We start from the raw sequence: 20,066 nt of genomic DNA, 5'->3' as shown, positions 1-20,066 counted from the left end.
TTGTGCCATCATTCTGTAAACAAATCTGAGTCTCAGCATCCCTCTGTTACCATGGAATTGTCCACACTGAAAATGCATACATTTACAGTCGAGTGATGTACAGCGTTCCATTTAATACGTGGATTCTGAGGGGGAAAATGCTTCCATCCAACTTTTCCTAACTGGAGTAGGAGACCCACCCGCGTACTAAACAACCTCAGGGAAGAATTTGGTTCTAACGTTCTAAATGTGGTACTGTATATGTTTTTTATTGTATTTGATTTGAACTGCTGTTACTATGACACAACGGAGCGGTTTACAGCAGTGGTATAATCTTTAATATTATGTCTGCGTGATTGTGCATCTTATCCCTCTCCCTCGGGCTACTGGGCTTGGCTGATGAAACACACACACACTTTATTCCGGGACATTCCACAAAGGCTTGTTTAAACCGTTGGCTCTTCAATGGGCTGATGGATTTTTCCTCTGCCTGCCAGTGACCTCACTCACCCCAGGCTGGGCGTGGCACCATTGTTAGGGCGTGTCACAACAAAAACCCCACAGCGGGGAGGGGAGTTCTCGCTCTTCTCTTCTCCAAAATGACTAGATCGGTCGTTCGACGCCGCTCCCGCTCAGCCCCTCCCCCTCTCAGCCCCTCCTGTCTTCTTTCCCTCTCTTACTTTCTCCTAATCCTTTTCTCCCTCCGTCTCTCCCCCTCCCTTTCCCAATCCCAAACCCACCCCTAGGACATAGCCCCCAGCCATTCCACACTTGATGTGGATCAGAGAGCTAACAGTCCGCCTATCCTTGGAGTCAATACCATCACCAAAATAAGATAAACACCAAGGCACCTCTAGAGTACTCTCCTAAAGTAACTGCCCAGTGAAAATCGCACTTTTAAAAGTTAATATTCTGTTAACTCATATCCAAACAATGTTGTCCAACACTTGTTGGACAACATTGGAGAAAAAAACACTTCAAAAACTGCACCTGAAACATACCGTTGAAAACATTATTGCTTTTTCCTCAAAGAACATGTTATCTCCCTGAGGATGATGCGCTGGCCAATCAGCGATCTACTTGCATACAATATTTTTAATGACCGTATACGCCCACACCATTCTGTTGTTGAGGTAAGCCCACACCATTCCAACACAGAAAAGCTTATTTTTGTCATAGTTAATTAAACATTTGGGGAAGGAAAACTATTTCAATCATATTGTACACTGGATGTACAAAACATTAAGAACACCTTCCTAATATTGAGTTGCACCCCCCCTTCCCCCTTCGACCCTCAAAACCGCCTAAATTCGTCGGGGCATGGACTCTACAAGGTGTCGAAAGCGTTCCACAGGGATGCTGGCCCATGTTGACTCCAATGCTTTCCACAGTTCTGTGAAGATGGCTGGATGTCCTTTGGGTGGTGGACCATTGTTGATACACATGAGAAACTGTTGAGCGTGAAAAATCCAGCAGCGTTGCAGTTCTTGACACAAACCGATGCGCCTGGCACCTACTACCATACCCCGTTCAAAGGCACTTACATCTTTTGTCTTGCCCATGGTACACAAACACAATCCAAGTCTGAATTGCCTCAAGGTTTAAAATCCTTATTTAACCTGTCTCCCCCCCTTCATCTACACTGATTGAAGTGACTTTATCAAGTGACATCAATAAGGGATCATAGCTTTCACCTGGATTCACCTGGTCAGTCTATGTCATGGAAACAGGTGTTCTTAATGTTTTGTATACTCAGTGTAAGTAATTATAGGTCATATTTCATAGAAATCTGGAAACTCTGGGCAGTTATATAATACTTTTAAAGTATGATCCCTGTAGAGCTACATGAAGCACCTAGGGGACTAAGAGTGAATGAGATCGGTCTCACCTGGCAGGAGTCTCCTCTGTAGAGAGGGGAACAGGCACACTCCTCCACGGTGCTGGCAGGGCCCCCGGCCCCTGTGTCTGTGGCCTCCTCCAGGCCCACCTCCCCCAGGCTGAGTCTCTGGCTCTGAGTGAAGTAGAGGGCCCGCACCCTCAGACCAACCAGCCCTGCCAGGACTTCCATCAGATCCTCTCTGGACACAGGACGGTTGGTGCCGGCGTGACGCCAATTCCCCTAAACAGAACAGACAGGGGTTAGTGAGGGATTGGAAATGTTGAGGACTGATCAAATGTTAATATATGAGTAATGTTAATATATGAGTTCACAACAGATGGAATAAGGACTCAGCTTCACCACTTTTTAGGTTTTACCTCTACTAGCTGGACTCTGCCCTGGTGGAGTCTGTCAGGATTAGGGGTATGTGGGGACATGTGGATCAGGGTCATCTCCTGGCCCTGAGAGATTCACAGACAAATAACACTGGGTTACTCAAAATAGGTTGTCATCATGACTTATATACAGTACCAGTCAAAAGTTTGGACACCTACTCATTCCAGGGTTATTCTGTATTTTTACTATTTTCTACATTGTGCAATAATAGTTAAGACATCACAACTATGAAATAACACATGTAGTAACCAAAAAAAGTGTTAAATCAAAATATATTTTATATACACTGCTCAAAAAAATAAAGGGAACACTGAAACAACACAATGTAACTCCAAGTCAATCACACTTCTGTGAAATCAAACTGTCCACTTAGGAAGCAACACTGATTGACAATAAATTTCACATGCTGTTGTGCAAATGGAATAGACAACAGGTGGAAATTATAGGCAATTAGCAAGACACCCCCAATAAAGGAGTGGTTCTGCAGGTGGGGACCACAAACCACTTCTCAGTTCCTATGCTTCCTGGCTGATGTTTTGGTCACTTTTGAATGCTGGCGGTGCTTTCACTCTAGTGGTAGCATGAGACGGAGTCTACAACCCACACAAGTGGCTCAGGTAGTGCAGCTCATCCAGGATGGCACATCAATGCGAGCTGTGGCAAGAAGGTTTGCAGTGTCTGTCAGCGTAGTGTCCAGAGCATGGAGGCGCTACCAGGAGACAGGCCAGTACATCAGGAGACGTGGAGGAGGCCGTAGGAGGGCAACAACCCAGCAGCAGGACCACTACCTCCGCCTTTGTGCAAGGAGGAGCAGGAGGAGCACTGCCAGAGCCCTGCAAAATGACCTCCAGCAGGCCACAAATGTGCATGTGTCTGCTCAAACGGTCAAAAACAGACTCCATGAGGGTGGTATGATGGCCCGACGTCCACAGGTGGGGGTTGTGCTTACAGCCCAACACCGTGCAGGATGTTTGGCATTTGCCAGAGAACACCAAGATTGGGAAATTCGCCACTGGCGCCCTGTGCTCTTCACAGATGAAAGCAGGTTCACACTGAGCATGTGGCAGACGTGACAGAGTCTAGAGACGCCGTGGAGAACGTTCTGCTGCCTGCAACATCCTCCAGAATGACCGGTTTGGCGGTGGGTCAGTCATGGTGTGGGGTGGCATATCTTTGGGGGGCCGCACAGCCCTCGATGTGCTCGCCAGAGGTAGCCTGACTGCCATTAGGTACCGAGATGAGATCCTCAGACCCCTTGTGAGACCATATGCTGGTGCGGTTGGCCCTGGGTTCCTCCTAATGCAAGACAATTATAGACCTCATGTGGCTGGAGTGTGTCAGCAGTTCCTTCAAGAGGAAGGCATTGATGCTATGGACTGGCCGCCCGTTCCCCAGACCTGAATCCAATTGAGTACATCTGGGATATCATGTCTCGCTCCATCCACCAACGCCACGTTGCACCACAGACTGTCCAGGAGTTGGCGGATGCTTTAGTCCAGGTCTGGGAGGAGATCCCTCAGGAGACCATCCGCCACCTCATCAGGAGCATGCCCAGGCGTTGAAGGGAGGTCATACAGGCACGTGGAGGTCACACACACTACTGAGCCTCATTTTGACTTGTTTTAAGGACATTACATCAAAGTTGGATCAGCCTGTAGTGTGGTTTTCCACTTTAATTTTGAGTGTGACTCCAAATTCAGACCTCCATGGCTTGATAAATTGGATTTCCATTGATTATTTTTGTGTGATTTTGTTGTCAGCACATTCAACTATGTAAAGAAAAAAGTATTTAATAAGATTATTTCATTCATTCAGATCTAGGATGTGTTATTTTAGTGTTCCCTTTATTTTTTTGAGCAGTATATAAGATCCTTCAAATAGCCACCCTTTCCCTTGATGACAGCTTTGCACACTCTTGGCATTCTCTCAACCAACTTCATGAGGAATGTGTTTCCAACAGTCTTGAAGGAGTTCCCACGTATGCTGAGCACGAGTTGGCTGCTTTTCCTTCACTCTGCGGTCCAACTCATCCCAAACCATCTCAATTGGGTTGAGGTCGGGTGATTGTGGAGGTCAGGTCATCTGATGCAGCGCTCCATCACTTTCCTTCTTGGTCAAACAGCCCTTACACAGCCTGGAGGTGTGTTGGGTAATTGTCCTGTTGAAAAACAAAATGATAGTGCCACTAAGCGCAAACCAGATGGGATGACGTATCGCTGTAGAATGCTATGGTAGCCATGGTGGTTAAGTGCACCTTGAATTCTAAATAAATCACTGACAAGTATCACCAGCAAAGCACCCCCACACCATCACACATCCTCCTCCATGCTTCACGGTGGGAATTACACATGCAGACATCATCCGTTCACCCACACCGCATCTCACAAAGACACAGCGGTTGGAACCAAAAATCTCAAATTTGGACCCAGACAAAAGGACAGATTCCACCGGTCTATTATCCATTGCTGATGTTTCTTGGCCCAAGCAAGTCTCTTCTTCTTATTGGTGTCCTTTAGTAGTGGTTTCTTTGCAGCAATTCAACCATAAAGGCCTGATTCACGCAGTCTCTTCTGAACCGTTGATGTTGAGATGTGTCTGTTACTTGAACTCTGGGAGGTACAATCTGAGGTGCAGTTAATTGCCGATATCTGAGGTTGGTGACTCTAATGAACTTAACCTCTGCAGCAGAGGTAACTCTGGGTCTTCCTTTCCTGTGGCGGTCCTCATGAGAGCCAGTTTCATCATAGCGCTGGATGGTTTTTGCAACTGCACTAGCAGAAACTTTCAAAGTTCTTGAAATTTTCCGGATTGACTTACCTTCATGTCTTAAAGTAATGATGGACTGTCATTTCTCTTTGCTTATTTGAGCTGTTCTTGCAATAAAATGGACTTGGTGTTTTATCAAATAGGGTGTGCAAATCTGTCATCAAGGCAAAGGGTGGCTACTTTGAAGAATCTCAAATATAAAATATATTTAGATTTGTTTAACACTTTTTTGGTTACTACATGATTCCATATGTCTACGCTATTATTGTACAATGTAGAAAATAGTAAAAAATTAAGTAAAACCCTTGAATGAATAGGTGTGTCTAAACCGTCGACTGGTACTATATATATATATATATATATATATATATATACACACACACACAGTGAGGGAAAAAAGTATTTGATCCCCTGCTGATTTTGTATGTTTGCCCACTGACAAAGAAATGAATGATCAGTCTATAATTTTAATGGTAGGTTTATTTGAACAGTGAGAGACAGAATAACAACAAAAAAATCCAGAAAAACGCATGTCAAAAATGTAATGAATTGATTTGCATTTTAACGAGGGAAATAAGTATTTGACCCTGCAAAACATGACTTAGTACTTGGTGGCAAAACCCTTGTTGGCAATCACAGAGTTCAGATGTTTCTTGTAGTTGGCCACCAGGTTTGCACACATCTCAGGAGGGATTTTGTCCCACTCCTCTTTGCAGATCTTCTCCAAGTCATATGTGCTTTCTTGAGCAGGGGACCTTGCGGGCGCTGCAGGATTTCAGTCCTTCACGGCGTAGTGTGTTACCAATTGTTTTCTTGGTGACTATGTTCCCAGCTGCCTTGAGATCATTGATAAGATCCTCCCGTGTAGTTCTGGGCTGATTCCTCACCGTTCTCATGATCATTGCAACTCCACGAGGTGAGATCTTGCATGGAGCCCCAGGGAGATTGAGTTATTTTGTGTTTCTTCCATTTGCATATAATCGCACCAACTGTTGTCACCTTCTCACCAAGCTGCTTGGCGATGGTCTTGTAGCCCATTCCAGCCTTGTGTAGGTCTACAATCTTGTCCCTGACATCCTTGGAGAGCTCTTTGGTCTTGGCCATGGTGGAGAGTTTGGAATCTGATTAATTGATTGCTTCTGGCTCCCAGGTGTCTTTTATACAGGTAACAAGCTGAGATTAGGAGCACTCCCTTTAAGAGTGTGCTCCTAATTTCAGCTCGTTACCTGTATAAAAGACACCTGGGAGCCAGAAATCTTTCTGATTGAGAGGGGGTCAAATATTTATTTCCCTCATTAAAATGCTAATCAATTTATAACATTTTTGACATGCGTTTTTCTGGATTTTTTGTTGTTGTTATTCCGTCTCTCACTGTTCAAATAAACCTACCATTAAAATTATAGACTGATCATTTCTTTGTCAGTGGGCAAACGTACAAAATCAGCAGGGGATCAAATACTTTTTTCCCCCTCACTGTATATATATGACTCATACACCAATTAGAGAGATGTCATAATTAGCAGTGAGTGATGATACAATGTGTCACAATGTACATACACTGAGCAGGACATCAGGTCTGCGGTCCATCAGCGACATCCCCTCACTGGGAATCCCAAAGGACTTAGCCTGGTAGGTGAGGTAGCCCCCATAGGACGACACCTGAGACAGGAGCGGAATACTATCAGCAGGGTTGGGTAGGTTACTTTCTAAATGTAATCTGTTACAGTTACCTGTCCAAAATTGTAATCAGTAATGTAATTTTTGGATTACCCCAACCCAGTGATGTAATCTGATTACTTTTGGATTACTTTCCCCTTAAGAGACATTAGAAGACAAAAAGGATCCATCAAACGCATTTGGTGTGTCATCAAAGTGGTCTCTGACTTGTGGTCAGACTAGCTCAGGTGGAACAATGCTGAATTGAATGTCAGTGAGAAAACAGAAAGGTGTCAATGTATTTTTTCACAAACATCATTTCTGAATTTAAAGGTAATTCAAGAACTAATCATCTAGTTTTTCCAAAAATATCTGTAATCTGATTACAATCTTTTTTCTGGTAACATAACTGATTACATTTACAGGTTTTTTTTGTAATCAGATTACATGTAATCAGTTACTCCCTAACCCTGACTATCAGTCAGAGTCACTGGGACTGATACAGGACCCGGTGTCGAACTGTTAAAAGCACTGGTAGTTAGGCTCAATGGCAGCTGCTTGAAGTCCTGACTTCTCCTGTTCTTGTCACTGAATCCACAGCTAAATAACTGATTAAATGTTAAAATGCTGATATAAAAAGACCTTCCAAATATTATGGAAACATGTCCTTTTTTTTTTTTAAACTGAGCTATTCTATTCTAACAGTACATGTCCTCCTCTCAAATTCCACTCTCTACTCACCCGGTCTACCAGGTAGGATGGTGGCGCCACCCAGTGGAGGAGCTGGGTAGTGCCAGGCAACTCCTGTACGTCTGCTACCACAGTGTTACTGGACGGGTTGAGGACTGATGCCACCTCCTCCTGGTCAGCCCTCTCCAGACGCCAGCCACGCATGTCCATAAACTAGTGGAGGCGAAGGGAAAGAGGATTGTACTATACATTATCGGCCTATTGTTTGGTAAAATGCCATTATGTACATAGGAATCTAATAGCATGCTATGTGCAATGGAGTTATGTTCTGCAGGTGTGGCAAAGGTGTGGGTATATCCACTCCATGGAATGTGGGTTGTTTCAACACTGATCATTTGGCTAGATAAGGGTTTGATCATGTGTCTGAACAGGTACAGTGTAATTACAACTTATTTCACATTTCTATGGCACGGAAAGAATGTGTCAATGAAAATGCCTATAAAACTTCAGAAACACACACACGCACACGCACACACCTTCCCCCTGCGTTTGTCAGAGCTCTGGCACTGGTCGGTGGCTCCAAAGCAGAAGCAGCTGATGCAGCCTCTGGGGTGGGAGGGGTCAAAGTGGAAGGACCCGTCTCTACAGGCATCACAGCGGGCACCCTGCACGTTCCTCTACAACAACAGGACATACGGCTGCTTACTGTTTACTCCAGATTTCACAGGTCACAACCTTTTCCTGGTCACTGACCCTGCTAATAACCAGTCACATTGCTTCCCAATAGAGAAGCCCTCAGAAATGTTAGGTTTGTTTTTACAGATGAGAGTATTTGAGGCTAAATTAGTCTGGTCGACATGTTAAAGACGTAGATTTAACACACTATTTGCGAATGTACGCTTAATTTAGACGATCCTAATATTATGATTTAGTGTTTAAAAGCATACAGCATTATAAGGTCACCTTGCAGAGGCACTGTCCTGTGTCTGGGTGACATATATCAGGTGTGACCCCTCCCTGGTTACAGTTACATGGGACACACTCTGGGAACCTGTAGAACCCTGCAGCACACCGGTCACACTGCCGCCCACCGATCCTGGGCTTACACCTTCACACACACACACACAGAACATATACATACAATTAACATGATTATACTTGGAAATCTCATCCACACCATGTTCAGATATTCAGCTACTGGCCTTATAAGAGGAAAGGTGCTAAAAAATACAGAGAATCTAAAACGTATTCTCATTCAAAACTCCACAACCTTTACCTTATGTGGTGTTTCCTATATAAAACAAAATACAATAGTGTTTACCAGGGATCACCAACTAGATTCAGCAAAGGGATGATTTTTTCTGGAGCGGATGGTCTGGGGGCCAGAACATAATTACAAATAACTTGTAGACTGCAAATTGACCGCAAGAAGCCCAAACAGATATAATATTTCACAAAAACAATCATTTCAAATCTTGCTTATATTTGTATACGATGACTTGTCTCCCTATTATGAGTGGGAATACTTGGGAACAGATTTTTAAAAAATCAGCTGATTTCCTGGTGTTGAAATCCAATCCTGGTGTATTCTATGGTAAGAAATACTATAGTATTCACCGTAGTCTATTTGCAGACTTTACTGCAGTATACTGTAGTATTTACAGTTCATTAGTATAAATACTGTAGTAAAAAAACAGTAGTATATTTAAGTGATAATGTTTCATTAAAACATCTAGGGTTGCTAGAGATGCGACCCAATCGTTCAGTCTTTTTGTTCTGTATCTATGGACGCGACCCAGTGCATTGTTCTAAATGTTCCATTGCCATACTGGCTGGCAACGTTATTATCCATTGCTTGCTAGCTAGCCAACTATGGCTAACTTAGTCACGTCAAAAAGTGCAGCCAGAATAACAGCAAAGTAGCTGCATTTGCATAAGCTGTTTTCTAGTGAATTTTTTTTGCATACATCCATAACAATGAGCTAATGAGGTGTGATTTCGCCTGGTATAGAAAATGTGCTCACTTGTCAGGACGCTGTTGTTCAGAGGAGCTAGCCAACAACACAGCTACAGTAACACAATCACTTCAAACTGAAGCTGGAAAGACTGCAAATTAGCTGCGTTTCATTTGACCTTTTTTTGTATATGATGCCAGCTGAGTCATGATTTCGACTGGCTGAGAAACGCTGCCTGTCTGTCTCGTCCCGACTCCCAACACGTTCATTATTATGGGACAGCAGGAGATCGAATTTGAATATTGAAACAATGTTGCACATGTTGGAGAGACAGACAGCAAGGTTCAAATAAATCTCTGCTGTTGAAAACTAAATGTTAGTCTAAAAGAAACGTGAGATAATGTCTAGATGCTTTTAATAGTGGAGATCAGGTTTATAACTTCCCTGCCTCTGCTGATGAGACAGTGGATTCTGCAGTCAGATGGAACAGAGTAAATAGGCATTTAATGCCGGTGGTAACTAGTGGAATAGACACCGGCTGAATGCGGTTTTAACCAATCAGCATTCAGGATTAGTCCCACCCGTTGTATAAACTGTGTTATAAACTGGGTGGTTCGAGCCCTGAATGCTGATTGGCTGAATGCTGATTGGCATACCAGGGGTATGACAAAACATTTATTTTTACTGCTCTAATTATGTTGGTAACCAGTTTATAATAGCAATAAGGCACCTTGGGGGTTTGTGGTATATGGCCAACATACCACAGCAAAGGGCTGTGTCCAGGCACGTGTGTAAGAACAGCCCTTACCCGTGGTATATTGGCCATATACCACACCCCCTCGGGCCTTATTGCTTAAGTATTTACTGTGGTGTTTTTGCAGACTGTAGTATACTGTAGTATTTATTTTCTCATTATCTTTGACATAGAAGTGGGGAGCTTTCTCCTTTAGGAAACCTACAGCAAATTCTCCATAACCTGTAGGTAGGTAGGACTGGGATCTGAACAGACAGTTCAGAACTTCTGCTCTTTTCTAGAACCATAGGGAACACAATATATGGTCTATACTTGTTTCTCACTTACGGGTGGCACAAATTGGGATATGGAGGAGGGGAATGGACAGGATATATGCTAATTAAATATTGCAGTATTTACTATAGTATTCTACAGTATACTACACCATTCTATACTAAGTACTACACATGATTGAGGGATACTAAAGTGTGTAGTATAGCATTATACAGTATATTACAGTTTACTACAGAATTCTATAGTAAGTACTGTAGTATTCTATAGTAAACTGTAGTGTTTTTTTTAATGTGGATTTAGTCTCTACACAGAGCTCTACTCACGTGCACTGTCCCGTGTCACGGTCACATTCTCTCCCTGCGTTGGGCCTGACTCCGCTGGGGGAGCAGTCACAGCCCTCACAGCCCACTAGAGGGTGGTAGCTGAACGTCTGGCTCTCACACACATCACAGACTGGCTTCACTGTCTGGGGCGGACAGATACACTGGCCTGTCACCTCGTGGCACAGCCGCTGGCCACACTCACACGCTGAAGGGGGGGAGAGAAGATAGAGACAGGTTAGGGTAGGAAACTGTGTGTGTGTGAGTGTTAGACATTTTAGTATATGGAATCTACTTACGTCTGCAGTAGGGGAAGCCGTAGTATCCTGTGGCACATCGTGTACACTGCCGACCGATCACATGGGGCCTACAGGGACACTGGCCCCCTACAGGGTTACAGGTGGGCCCCGTGGCCCCCGATTTGTCACAGTAGCAGGGCAGGGCCCCGTCACTATAGGCTGCTACCAGGGAGCGGGCCGAGTCTCTGCAGAACTGAGAGGACGTTCTGGGGCTGTTGGAACAGGAAGAGAACATTCGGGGTCAGGGGTCAGTCAAATAAAGTTATGAAATTCTCTGAGTATTGATCGTGTTTACATCCACACATTAAAAACAACTACTCCCTTAAAAAATTATTAGAATAGTAATCCACCCCCCCGTTAATTTCACCACACACAAAGTCAAAATGACAGTTTAAAATAAATATGATCCTACAATTACAATCATACTGAATTATTTAATCGTCATATCACTCAGCAAAGCTGTTGATACCATTCCACAGGGCACATTGTTTTGCTTGGTCAAAGTCTTGAGAAACCCACTGGCACACGATCACTGAACTGAATACTCACTCTATAGAAAAGCTTGGTCCTCCACACTGCCTGGTGAAATCAGATGACTTATCAAACGGCTTCTCTTTCAGGAGATCAGGGGTGTAGCTATCATCAGGAACCACCAAGATGTAATCCTGAAGAAGCGGTACAAAACAAACCTTCAAAACCAAACGACAATGTTGTAGGCTTATCTCTCTCAGAAACGCCCACTTTGAGACTTATCATAGCGTAAGAAACGGTTTTATCTGACAGACTTAACAGTGATAACATTCATAAAAACACACAAAACACAGGGTATTTCAGCGATACTGAACTGTTTTGTGGTTGGTCTTGTCTGCAGTGGGAGACTACGTGGGGTACAGGGTTGAGGTCAATTCCATATAAATTCCAGTCAATTCAGGAAGTACACTGACATTCAAATTCTTTCAAAGCTTTTAAATTAGGAACATCTGGAATTGGAATTTGGTTTACTTTCTGAATAGACTGAAATTTAAATGGGATTGACCCCAACCCAGGTGTTGGAGGTTCATTATGATATTATAATTATGCTATAATAAACAGCCTACAGCAAATACAAACTTAGCTGTAAGCATTATTGGCTTACTGGGTTTGAGAGCTTAGCTCTAATTGGGCGGAGTGGGGGTTACCAGGTAGAATACAGGCCGCCGGTTGTTTAGTAGTTGTTTGGGACATGATCAAACACGGAGGCGAGAGAACAGTACCGTGCAAACCTAGTAAAAGTCTAATACAGCATACCTAGACTCCTAAATCCTCCTGAATTACACTACAGGCATGACCATATAGGACTATAGTGAAGGTTTTCCTGAATCCAGGAAGGTGTTCTCCTCCTTACATTATGGGCAATAATGATCAACTGTAAGTAGGCTAATTGATAGTAATAGCGACTGACATGAAAAAACTGACCAGAGTGAGGGTCTTCCCGGGTGGAACCTTGAGAGAGATGGCCATGTCTTGCTGGGGAAGGTCCAGAGCGATGCGCCTCTCAGCGATGACCACCTCCCTGCAGCAGGAGACCCCCGGGCAGAAAGAGGCATTCACAGAGCCTGAGGTAGAGAGAGGAAGGTGGGGGTGCAGCAGGGGGTAAGGAGGTGTAGGCGTGATCCCCTCTTTAAAGGGCTCCAGAGACCACTAGAACCAGCAAAACACACAACAGGCTCTCCCAGACAATACTACCATAGAATAGGGTACTAGCTACTACTGTATGTTCATGACAATTGATAATCACATTCATTCTCTGAGTAGACGTCCATTTCATTACATCTAGGATGATGTCAGGGTCAGTAAGGTCCTGGATCATATACACTCTCTATCCAACCATAACAATCTGGATCAACGGCGCCATACACGCAGCCACTGCTAGCTAGCCTACTCCACCAGCCAGCAGTACTGTATCATTTTAGTCAATAAGATTTTTGCAACGTAAGCTTAACTTCCTGGATCATATACACTCTCTATCCAACCATATCAATCTGGATCAACGGCGCCATACAACGCAGCCACTGCTAGCTAGCCTACTCCACCAGCCAGCAGTACTGTATCATTTTAGTCAATAAGATTTTTGCAACGTAAGCTTAACTTTCTGAACATTCGAGACGTGTAGTCCACTTGTCATTCCAATCTCCTTTGCATTAGCGTAGCCTCTTCTGTAGCTTGTCTACTATGTGTCTGTCTATCCCTGTTCTCTCCCCTCTGCACAGGCCATACAAACGCTCCACACCGCATGGCCGCTGCCACTCTAACCTGGTGGTCCCAGCGCGCACGACCCACGTGGAGTTCCAGGTCTCCGGCAGCCTCTGGAACTGCCGGTCTGCGGCCAACAAGGCTGAGTTCATCTCAGCCTATGCTACCCTCCAGTCCCTAGACTTCCTGGCGCTGACGGAAACATGGATTACCACAGATAACACTGCTACTCCTACTGCTCTCTCCTCGTCTGACTACGTGTTCTCGCATACACCTAGAGCATCGAGCCAGCGGGGTGGTGGCACTGGAATCCTCATCTCTCCCAAGTGGACATTCTCTCTTTCTCCCCTGACCCATCTGTCTATCTCCTCATTTGAATTCCATGCTGTCACAGTTACCAGCCCTTTCAAGCTTAACATCCTTATCATTTATCGCCCTCCAGGTTCCCTTGGAGAGTTCATCAATGAGCTTGACGCCTTGATAAGTTCCTTTCCTGAGGATGGCTCACCTCTCACAGTTCTGGGTGACTTTAACCTCCCCACGTCTACCTTTGACTCATTCCTCTCTGCCTCCTTCTTTCCACTCCTCTCCTCTTTTGACCTCACCCTCTCACCTTCCCCCCCTACTCACAAGGCAGGCAATACGCTTGACCTCATCTTTACTAGATGCTGTTCTTCCACTAATCTCATTGCAACTCCCCTCCAAGTCTCCGACCACTACCTTGTATCCTTTTCCCTCTCGCTCTCATCCAACACTTCTCACTCTGCCCCTACTCGGATGGTATTGCGCCGTCCCAACCTTCGCTCTCTCTCTCCCGCTAGTCTCTCCTCTTCCATCCTATCATCTCTTCCCTCTGCTCAAACCTTCTCCAACCTATCTCCTGATTCTGCCTCCTCAACCCTCCTCTCCTCCCTCTCTGCATCCTTTGATTTCCTCTGTCCCCTATCCTCCAGGCCGGCTCGGTCCTCCCCTCCTGCTCCGTGGCTCGACGACTCACTGTGAGCTCACAGAACAGGGCTCCGGGCAGCCGAGCGGAAATGGAGGAAAACTCGCCTCCCTGCGGACCTGGCATCCTTTCACTCCCTCCTCTCTACATTTTCCTCTTCTGTCTCTGCTGCTAAAGCCACTTTCTACCACTCTAAACTCCAAGCATCTGCCTCTAACCCTAGGAAGCTCTTTGCTACCTTCTCCTCCCTCCTGAATCCTCCCTCCCCCCCCCCCTCCCTCTCTGCGGATGACTTCGTCAACCATTTTGAAAAGAAGGTTGACGACATCCGATCCTCGTTTGCTAAGTCAAACGACACCGCTGGTCCTGCTCACACTGCCCTACCCTGTGCTTTGGCCTCTTTCTCCCCTCGCTCTCCAGATGAAATCTCGCGTCTTGTGACGGCCGGCCGCCCAACAACCTGCCCACTTGACCCTATCCCCTCCTCTCTTCTCCAGACCATTTCCGGAGACCTTCTCCCCTACCTCACCTCGCTCATCAACTCATCCTTGACCGCTGGCTACGTCCCTTCCGTCTTCAAGAGAGCGAGAGTTGCACCCCTTCTGAAAAAACCTACACTCGATCCCTCCGATGTCAACAACTACAGACCAGTATCCCTTCTTTCCTTTCTCTCCAAAACTCTTGAACGTGCCGTCCTTGGCCAGCTCTCTTGCTATCTCTCTCAGAATTACCTTCTTGATCCTAATCAGTCAGGTTTCAAGACTGGGCATTCAACTGAGACTGCTCTTCTCTGTGTCACGGAGGCTCTCCGCACTGCTAAAGCTAACTCTCTCTCCTCTGCTCTCATCCTTCTAGACCTATCTGCTGCCTTTGATACCGTGAACCATCAGATCCTCCTCTCCACCCTCTCTGAGCTGGGCATCTCCGGCGTGACCCGATCCTGTAGGTTCATGCTCTACAACATTCGCAGAGTACGACCCTGCCTCACACAGGAAGCGGCGCAGGTCCTAATCCAGGCACTTGTCATCTCCCGTCTGGATTACTGCAACTCGTTGTTGGCTGGGCTCCCTGCCTGTGCCATTAAACCCCTACAACTCATCCAGAACGCCGCAGCCCGTCTGGTGTTCAACCTTCCCAAGTTCTCTCACGTCACCCCGCTCCTCCGCTCTCTCCACTGGCTTCCAGTCGAAGCTCGCATCCGCTACAAGACCATGGTGCTTGCCTACGGAGCTGTGAGGGGAACGGCACCTCCGTACCTTCAGGCTCTGATCAGGCCCTACACCCAAACAAGGGCACTGCGTTCATCCACCTCTGGCCTGCTCGCCTCCCTACCTCTGAGGAAGCACAGTTCCCGCTCAGCCCAGTCAAAACTGTTCGCTGCTCTGGCACCCCAATGGTGGAACAAGCTCCCTCACGACGCCAGGACAGTGGAGTCAATCACCACCTTCCGGAGACACCTGAAACCCCACCTCTTTAAGGAATACCTGGGATAGGATAAAGTAATCCTTCTAACCCCCCCTTAAAAGATTTAGATGCACTATTGTAAAGTGGTTGTTCCACTGGATATTATAAGGTGAATGCACCAATTTGTAAGTCGCTCTGGATAAGAGCGTCTGCTAAAAGACTTAAATGTAAAAATACACCCACATTTCGCACCAAACTCACCGGCCCACGTGTGTCCGGCATCCACCCGTACCTCCACAGGGAAGGTGGTGTGTTCAGCTTGACAGTAGTGGACCACAAACGCATACCTGCCAGGAACTGGCACCCTGGCACTGAAACGGATCTCTGTCTGGAGGAATAGAGGAACAGAGAAAGAACACAACATGTGGAGAAACGTGTAAACACCACAGAAATAAGATCAAATTCGATTTTGTTGTCCGTTTCCACAGAAATGTGCTTCGTACCACTTAAAAACCTGCTCATTAACTATATACTGTAACCCTATAGGGGTGTTACTGCCATTAATGTTAGTGAAGCTGTGGGCTTCATATCTCAAGCCCCACATGCTTTCCAGTGCATGGTCCCACTCCAAGCAGCAGCAGTAGCAGCAGCATTATACAGGCCCAGCTCCATGCATGTACCTGGGGAGATTTGAGTAGTACCCCTTCACTCTGGGCTCCAGGGAAAGGGAAGCCCCCAGCCCCTGACTGCCGTCTTCGTCTCCACTCTTCACTCTCCCTCTGCTGGGGGACGGCATGTGGGGAGGAGGGGTGCGCATCCCGAGCTGCGTCCAGAACCAGAGCTGAGGAGGGCCTGTCGTACTGGCTGGGAACACAGTACTGACTGGAGGGAAGAAAGGGGGAACAGAACACAGGAGGTGAAGGTTGGTGCGTCTGAAACGGCATCCTATTCCCTACATATAGTGCACTACATTTGGCCAGGGCCCATTTCAGAAGCAACTTCAGAAGTGTTTGCTAAGCACCACTGGGATATAGTGGGACTGGTTATTAGCAGGGGCAGTGACCACATAAAAGGTTGTGACCTGTGAAATCTGGAGTAAACAGCTTTCATATGTAGACATCCTATAACTATCACATTCTCTCTCAATGTATAGAACCCCCTAAATTACGCACACTTTTCCTGAGTGGAGCAAACCTCAATCCCCTATGCCCTCATACTTGATCTTAAACTCCTTAACTCTCTCTCTCTCTATCGTTCTGTTTCATCCTCTCTCACTGACCAACACAGAATCATTTCACGATCTAAAAAAAAAACGTCCCTTCGAGTCAAAACCTCACTCTTTCTTTTCTCAGTTTTAAGTCCTTATCAATCCTCTTATCACCAATTCATGGCAAGCTATGTGTTTTCTCAGGCCTGATGTGGGGCTGAGCTTTTCATGCTTTCCCTCCTTATTTTGCTTTGTGGAAACAGCAGAACATGAAAAGAAAGGCCTTTTGTAATGTGCCTGAACCATCGGCATCAAACAACAAGTGTCTTGACCAGGGTTTTCCCCCTCACTTTCACGGTTTATTTTCCCTGAGATATCACCTTGATTATTACCTTCAACAATAGTGGAGCCAGGCAGGCAGTCAGTTTACACTGAAAGTGGTGGAAAAACAGCCTGTAAAAACTAGCCGTATAATAACAGGACTGGTGCTGCTTGACAGCTAGTTATCAGCAGCAACCATGACAGTAAATTCTGGCGTGGTCACTGGCTGTCAGCCCTGTGTTCAAATAGGATTTGTTTTCTTTCATATACTTTGAAGGTGTGATTATGCCTGCCCAGAGTACAAATGAGCACTTTTCTGACTACTCCATTGGTTCCATTGCATCAGGCAAACTCAATCAAGTGCAGCTTTAAGTATTTGGAAGGAAACAAGTACTAGTTGAACCCAGGTGTGCTAGGTGGAGGGGAGAGGAGAAGTTGGCCTGGATATCAGACAGCCTCAGTTAAGTGACCCTGGCTGAGGAATGCATTGAATCACACCTGGAAAACAGATGTGTGGAAGGTAACACAACAACAGCAAGCATCTACCCCACAGACAGTGCTACTGATTGCACAACAAGCCCTCTACCTGTAAAATACAGGCACTACTATTACTACCATGTTTGCTCATTGCTGCTCATTGCTAGTTGTCAAAAGCACCAGCTGTCTATTTTGAAGAAGTCACTTACAGTCCCCTGGCATTACAACATAGTATTATGAGGTAAAACGGCGTACCTGTCCTCAGTGAAGCGTCCGTGGACAGAGACACAGAGCACCTTGGGGTCCAGGTACTCCATGGAGAACTCCTCCGCAGGCACTGCGTACACTTTATACTACAGAGGAATACACAGTCAAAATGGCGACAGGAAATAGAAGTATTTCATTTCAACATGAACTCACTTTTATACAGTAGGCACCGGTAGTCGGTACCCTTCCATTTACTAGATAATATGCACAGTACAATATAAAAAAGGACGACAAACTAGAAGAGGTTGCATACGTGAGGATCTTGCTGCTATGCAATGGAATAAAAGGGTTCTTTCTCACCAGCAGCATTGAGGATGTGGAGGTCTGTAGAAGAAGCTCGGCCTTGTGGGTAAACTGGAACACTGCAGCGCGATTGGTTCCGTCAACCGCCACACTGCGACAAAGGAAGCTGCGTGGACAAGTATTGGATAAACACCCTCAATGATCAACAGCATTACAGAGCCGGAGAGCTGCATTAACCTGTTGGGGCTAGGGGGCAGTATTTGCACGGCCGGATAAAAAACGTACCCGGTTTAATCTGGTTACTACTCCTGCCCAGTAACTAGAATATGCATATAATTAGTAGATTTGGATAGAAAACACCCTAAAGTTTCTAAAACTGTTTGAATGGTGTCTGTGAGTATAACAGAACTCATATGGCAGGCCAAAACCTGAGAAGATTCCATGCAGGAAGTGGAAATCTGATTTGTGGAATCACCTTCAACACTTTGCCTATGAAACACACCATGAGTTAGGATTCATTTAGCACTTCCTAAGGCTTCCACTAGATGTCAACAGTCTTTACAAAGTGGTTTGAGTCTTCTCCGGTAGAAACTGACCGAAAGAGAGGCTTGGAAAGTTGATCACAGGGGGAGGGCCATTACTACTATGACGCGGGCGCCCATGGGTACCCTCTCATTCCGAAACGTTTAGTAAGACAATGCAATCGTCCGCCTTGAATATTATTGAAGCTCTGGTTGAAAAAGGCCCTAAAGATTTATGTTATACAACGTTTGACATGTTTGAACGAACGTAAATATATATTTTTTGCACATTCGTGACGACAAGTCCCGTGCGCTTCAGTACATTATGAGTAGCCTTCGAACGCGCTAACAAGAAGGAGCTATTGGGACATAAATTATTAACTTTTTCGAACAAAACTACATTTGTTGTGGACCTGGGATTCCTGGAAGTGCCTTCTGATGAAGATAATCAAAGGTAAGGGAATATTTACAATAGTATATTTGATTTTAGATGGTTCCAAGATGGCGCTAACATGTATCGCCTAGCCTATTTTTCTGAGCATACCACCTCGTTTATTGCAAAGTGTGATTTCCCAGTAAAGTTATTTTTAAATCTGGCAATGCGGTTGCATTCACGAGATGTTAGTCTATAATTCTTTGAATGACAATATTACATTTTAACAATGTTTTCGAATAGTAATTTTGCAAATTGTAGCGCTGTTCACCAGAAGCATTTGAGGGAAAATATTTTCTGAACGTCACGCGCCGATGTAAAATGCTGTATATATATATATAAATATGAACTTTTTCGAACAAAAAATGCATGTATTGCGTAACATGATGTCCTAGGAGTGTCATCTGATGAAGATTGTCAAAGGTTAGTGCTGCATTTAGCTGTGTTTTGGGTATTTGTGATGCATGCTAGTTGCTTTGAAAATGGCAGTGTGATTTTGTTTGGCAGGGTACTCTCCTAACATAATCAAAAGTTTTGCTTTTGCTGTAAAGCCTTTTTGAAATCGGACAACGTGGTTCGATTCAGGAAAGGTGCATCTATAAAATGGTGTAAAATAGTCATATGTTTGAGAAATTGAAGTTATAGCATTTATGAGGTATTTGTATTTCGCGTGACGCGATTCCACTGGCTGTTGACCCAGGTTCCCAGACAGGTTAAAACAGGTTTATTACACAAAATGCACACAAATGACTTGCCAACACTACCTCTCGAGTACAGACTATATAAACACTATTGAAGGACAGGAAAAAAACATTGCACTCTCAGTAAACGTACAGTACACACACAAACCTGTAAAGGCAGCTGTAGATGTTGGCTCTGGCCTGGATATGACTCTCTGATTGGCCAGTGATGATGAGGTTGACGTTCTGGACCATGTCTACCTCGCTGGCATACTCCAGGACCAGGATGTAGGGACCGGGTGGAGACACACGCAGGCTCAGCTGTAACTGGGCCTACAGGACACAAACATGGGGGAGGACAAACGCAG

General features: G+C 45.2%; 1 protein-coding gene across 4 annotated transcripts in view; it reads right to left on the bottom strand.

Moving 5' to 3' along the window:
- Positions 1-20,066, bottom strand: part of LOC106599664 (laminin subunit alpha-3) — a 113,854-nt gene that overhangs the window by 24,448 nt on the left and 69,340 nt on the right. For all 4 annotated transcript variants that reach the window (XM_014190951.2, XM_014190952.2, XM_014190955.2 and 1 more), the window contains 15 exons: positions 19,868-20,031; positions 18,122-18,230; positions 17,810-17,907; positions 16,230-16,431; positions 15,811-15,937; positions 12,423-12,562; positions 11,517-11,632; positions 10,968-11,179; positions 10,672-10,876; positions 8,330-8,474; positions 7,903-8,043; positions 7,418-7,579; positions 6,578-6,679; positions 2,236-2,319; positions 1,868-2,098 (listed from right to left, as the gene is read on the bottom strand). In XM_014190951.2, the coding sequence (XP_014046426.2) occupies positions 1,868-2,098; positions 2,236-2,319; positions 6,578-6,679; positions 7,418-7,579; positions 7,903-8,043; positions 8,330-8,474; positions 10,672-10,876; positions 10,968-11,179; positions 11,517-11,632; positions 12,423-12,562; positions 15,811-15,937; positions 16,230-16,431; positions 17,810-17,907; positions 18,122-18,230; positions 19,868-20,031 (2,238 nt within the window). The remainder of the gene's footprint in view (positions 1-1,867; positions 2,099-2,235; positions 2,320-6,577; positions 6,680-7,417; positions 7,580-7,902; positions 8,044-8,329; positions 8,475-10,671; positions 10,877-10,967; positions 11,180-11,516; positions 11,633-12,422; positions 12,563-15,810; positions 15,938-16,229; positions 16,432-17,809; positions 17,908-18,121; positions 18,231-19,867; positions 20,032-20,066) is intronic.

Source organism: Salmo salar, chromosome ssa03, assembly GCF_905237065.1.
Source record: "Salmo salar chromosome ssa03, Ssal_v3.1, whole genome shotgun sequence".
NCBI lineage: Eukaryota > Metazoa > Chordata > Actinopteri > Salmoniformes > Salmonidae > Salmo > Salmo salar.
This window is presented reverse-complemented; position numbering and strand designations above follow the sequence as displayed.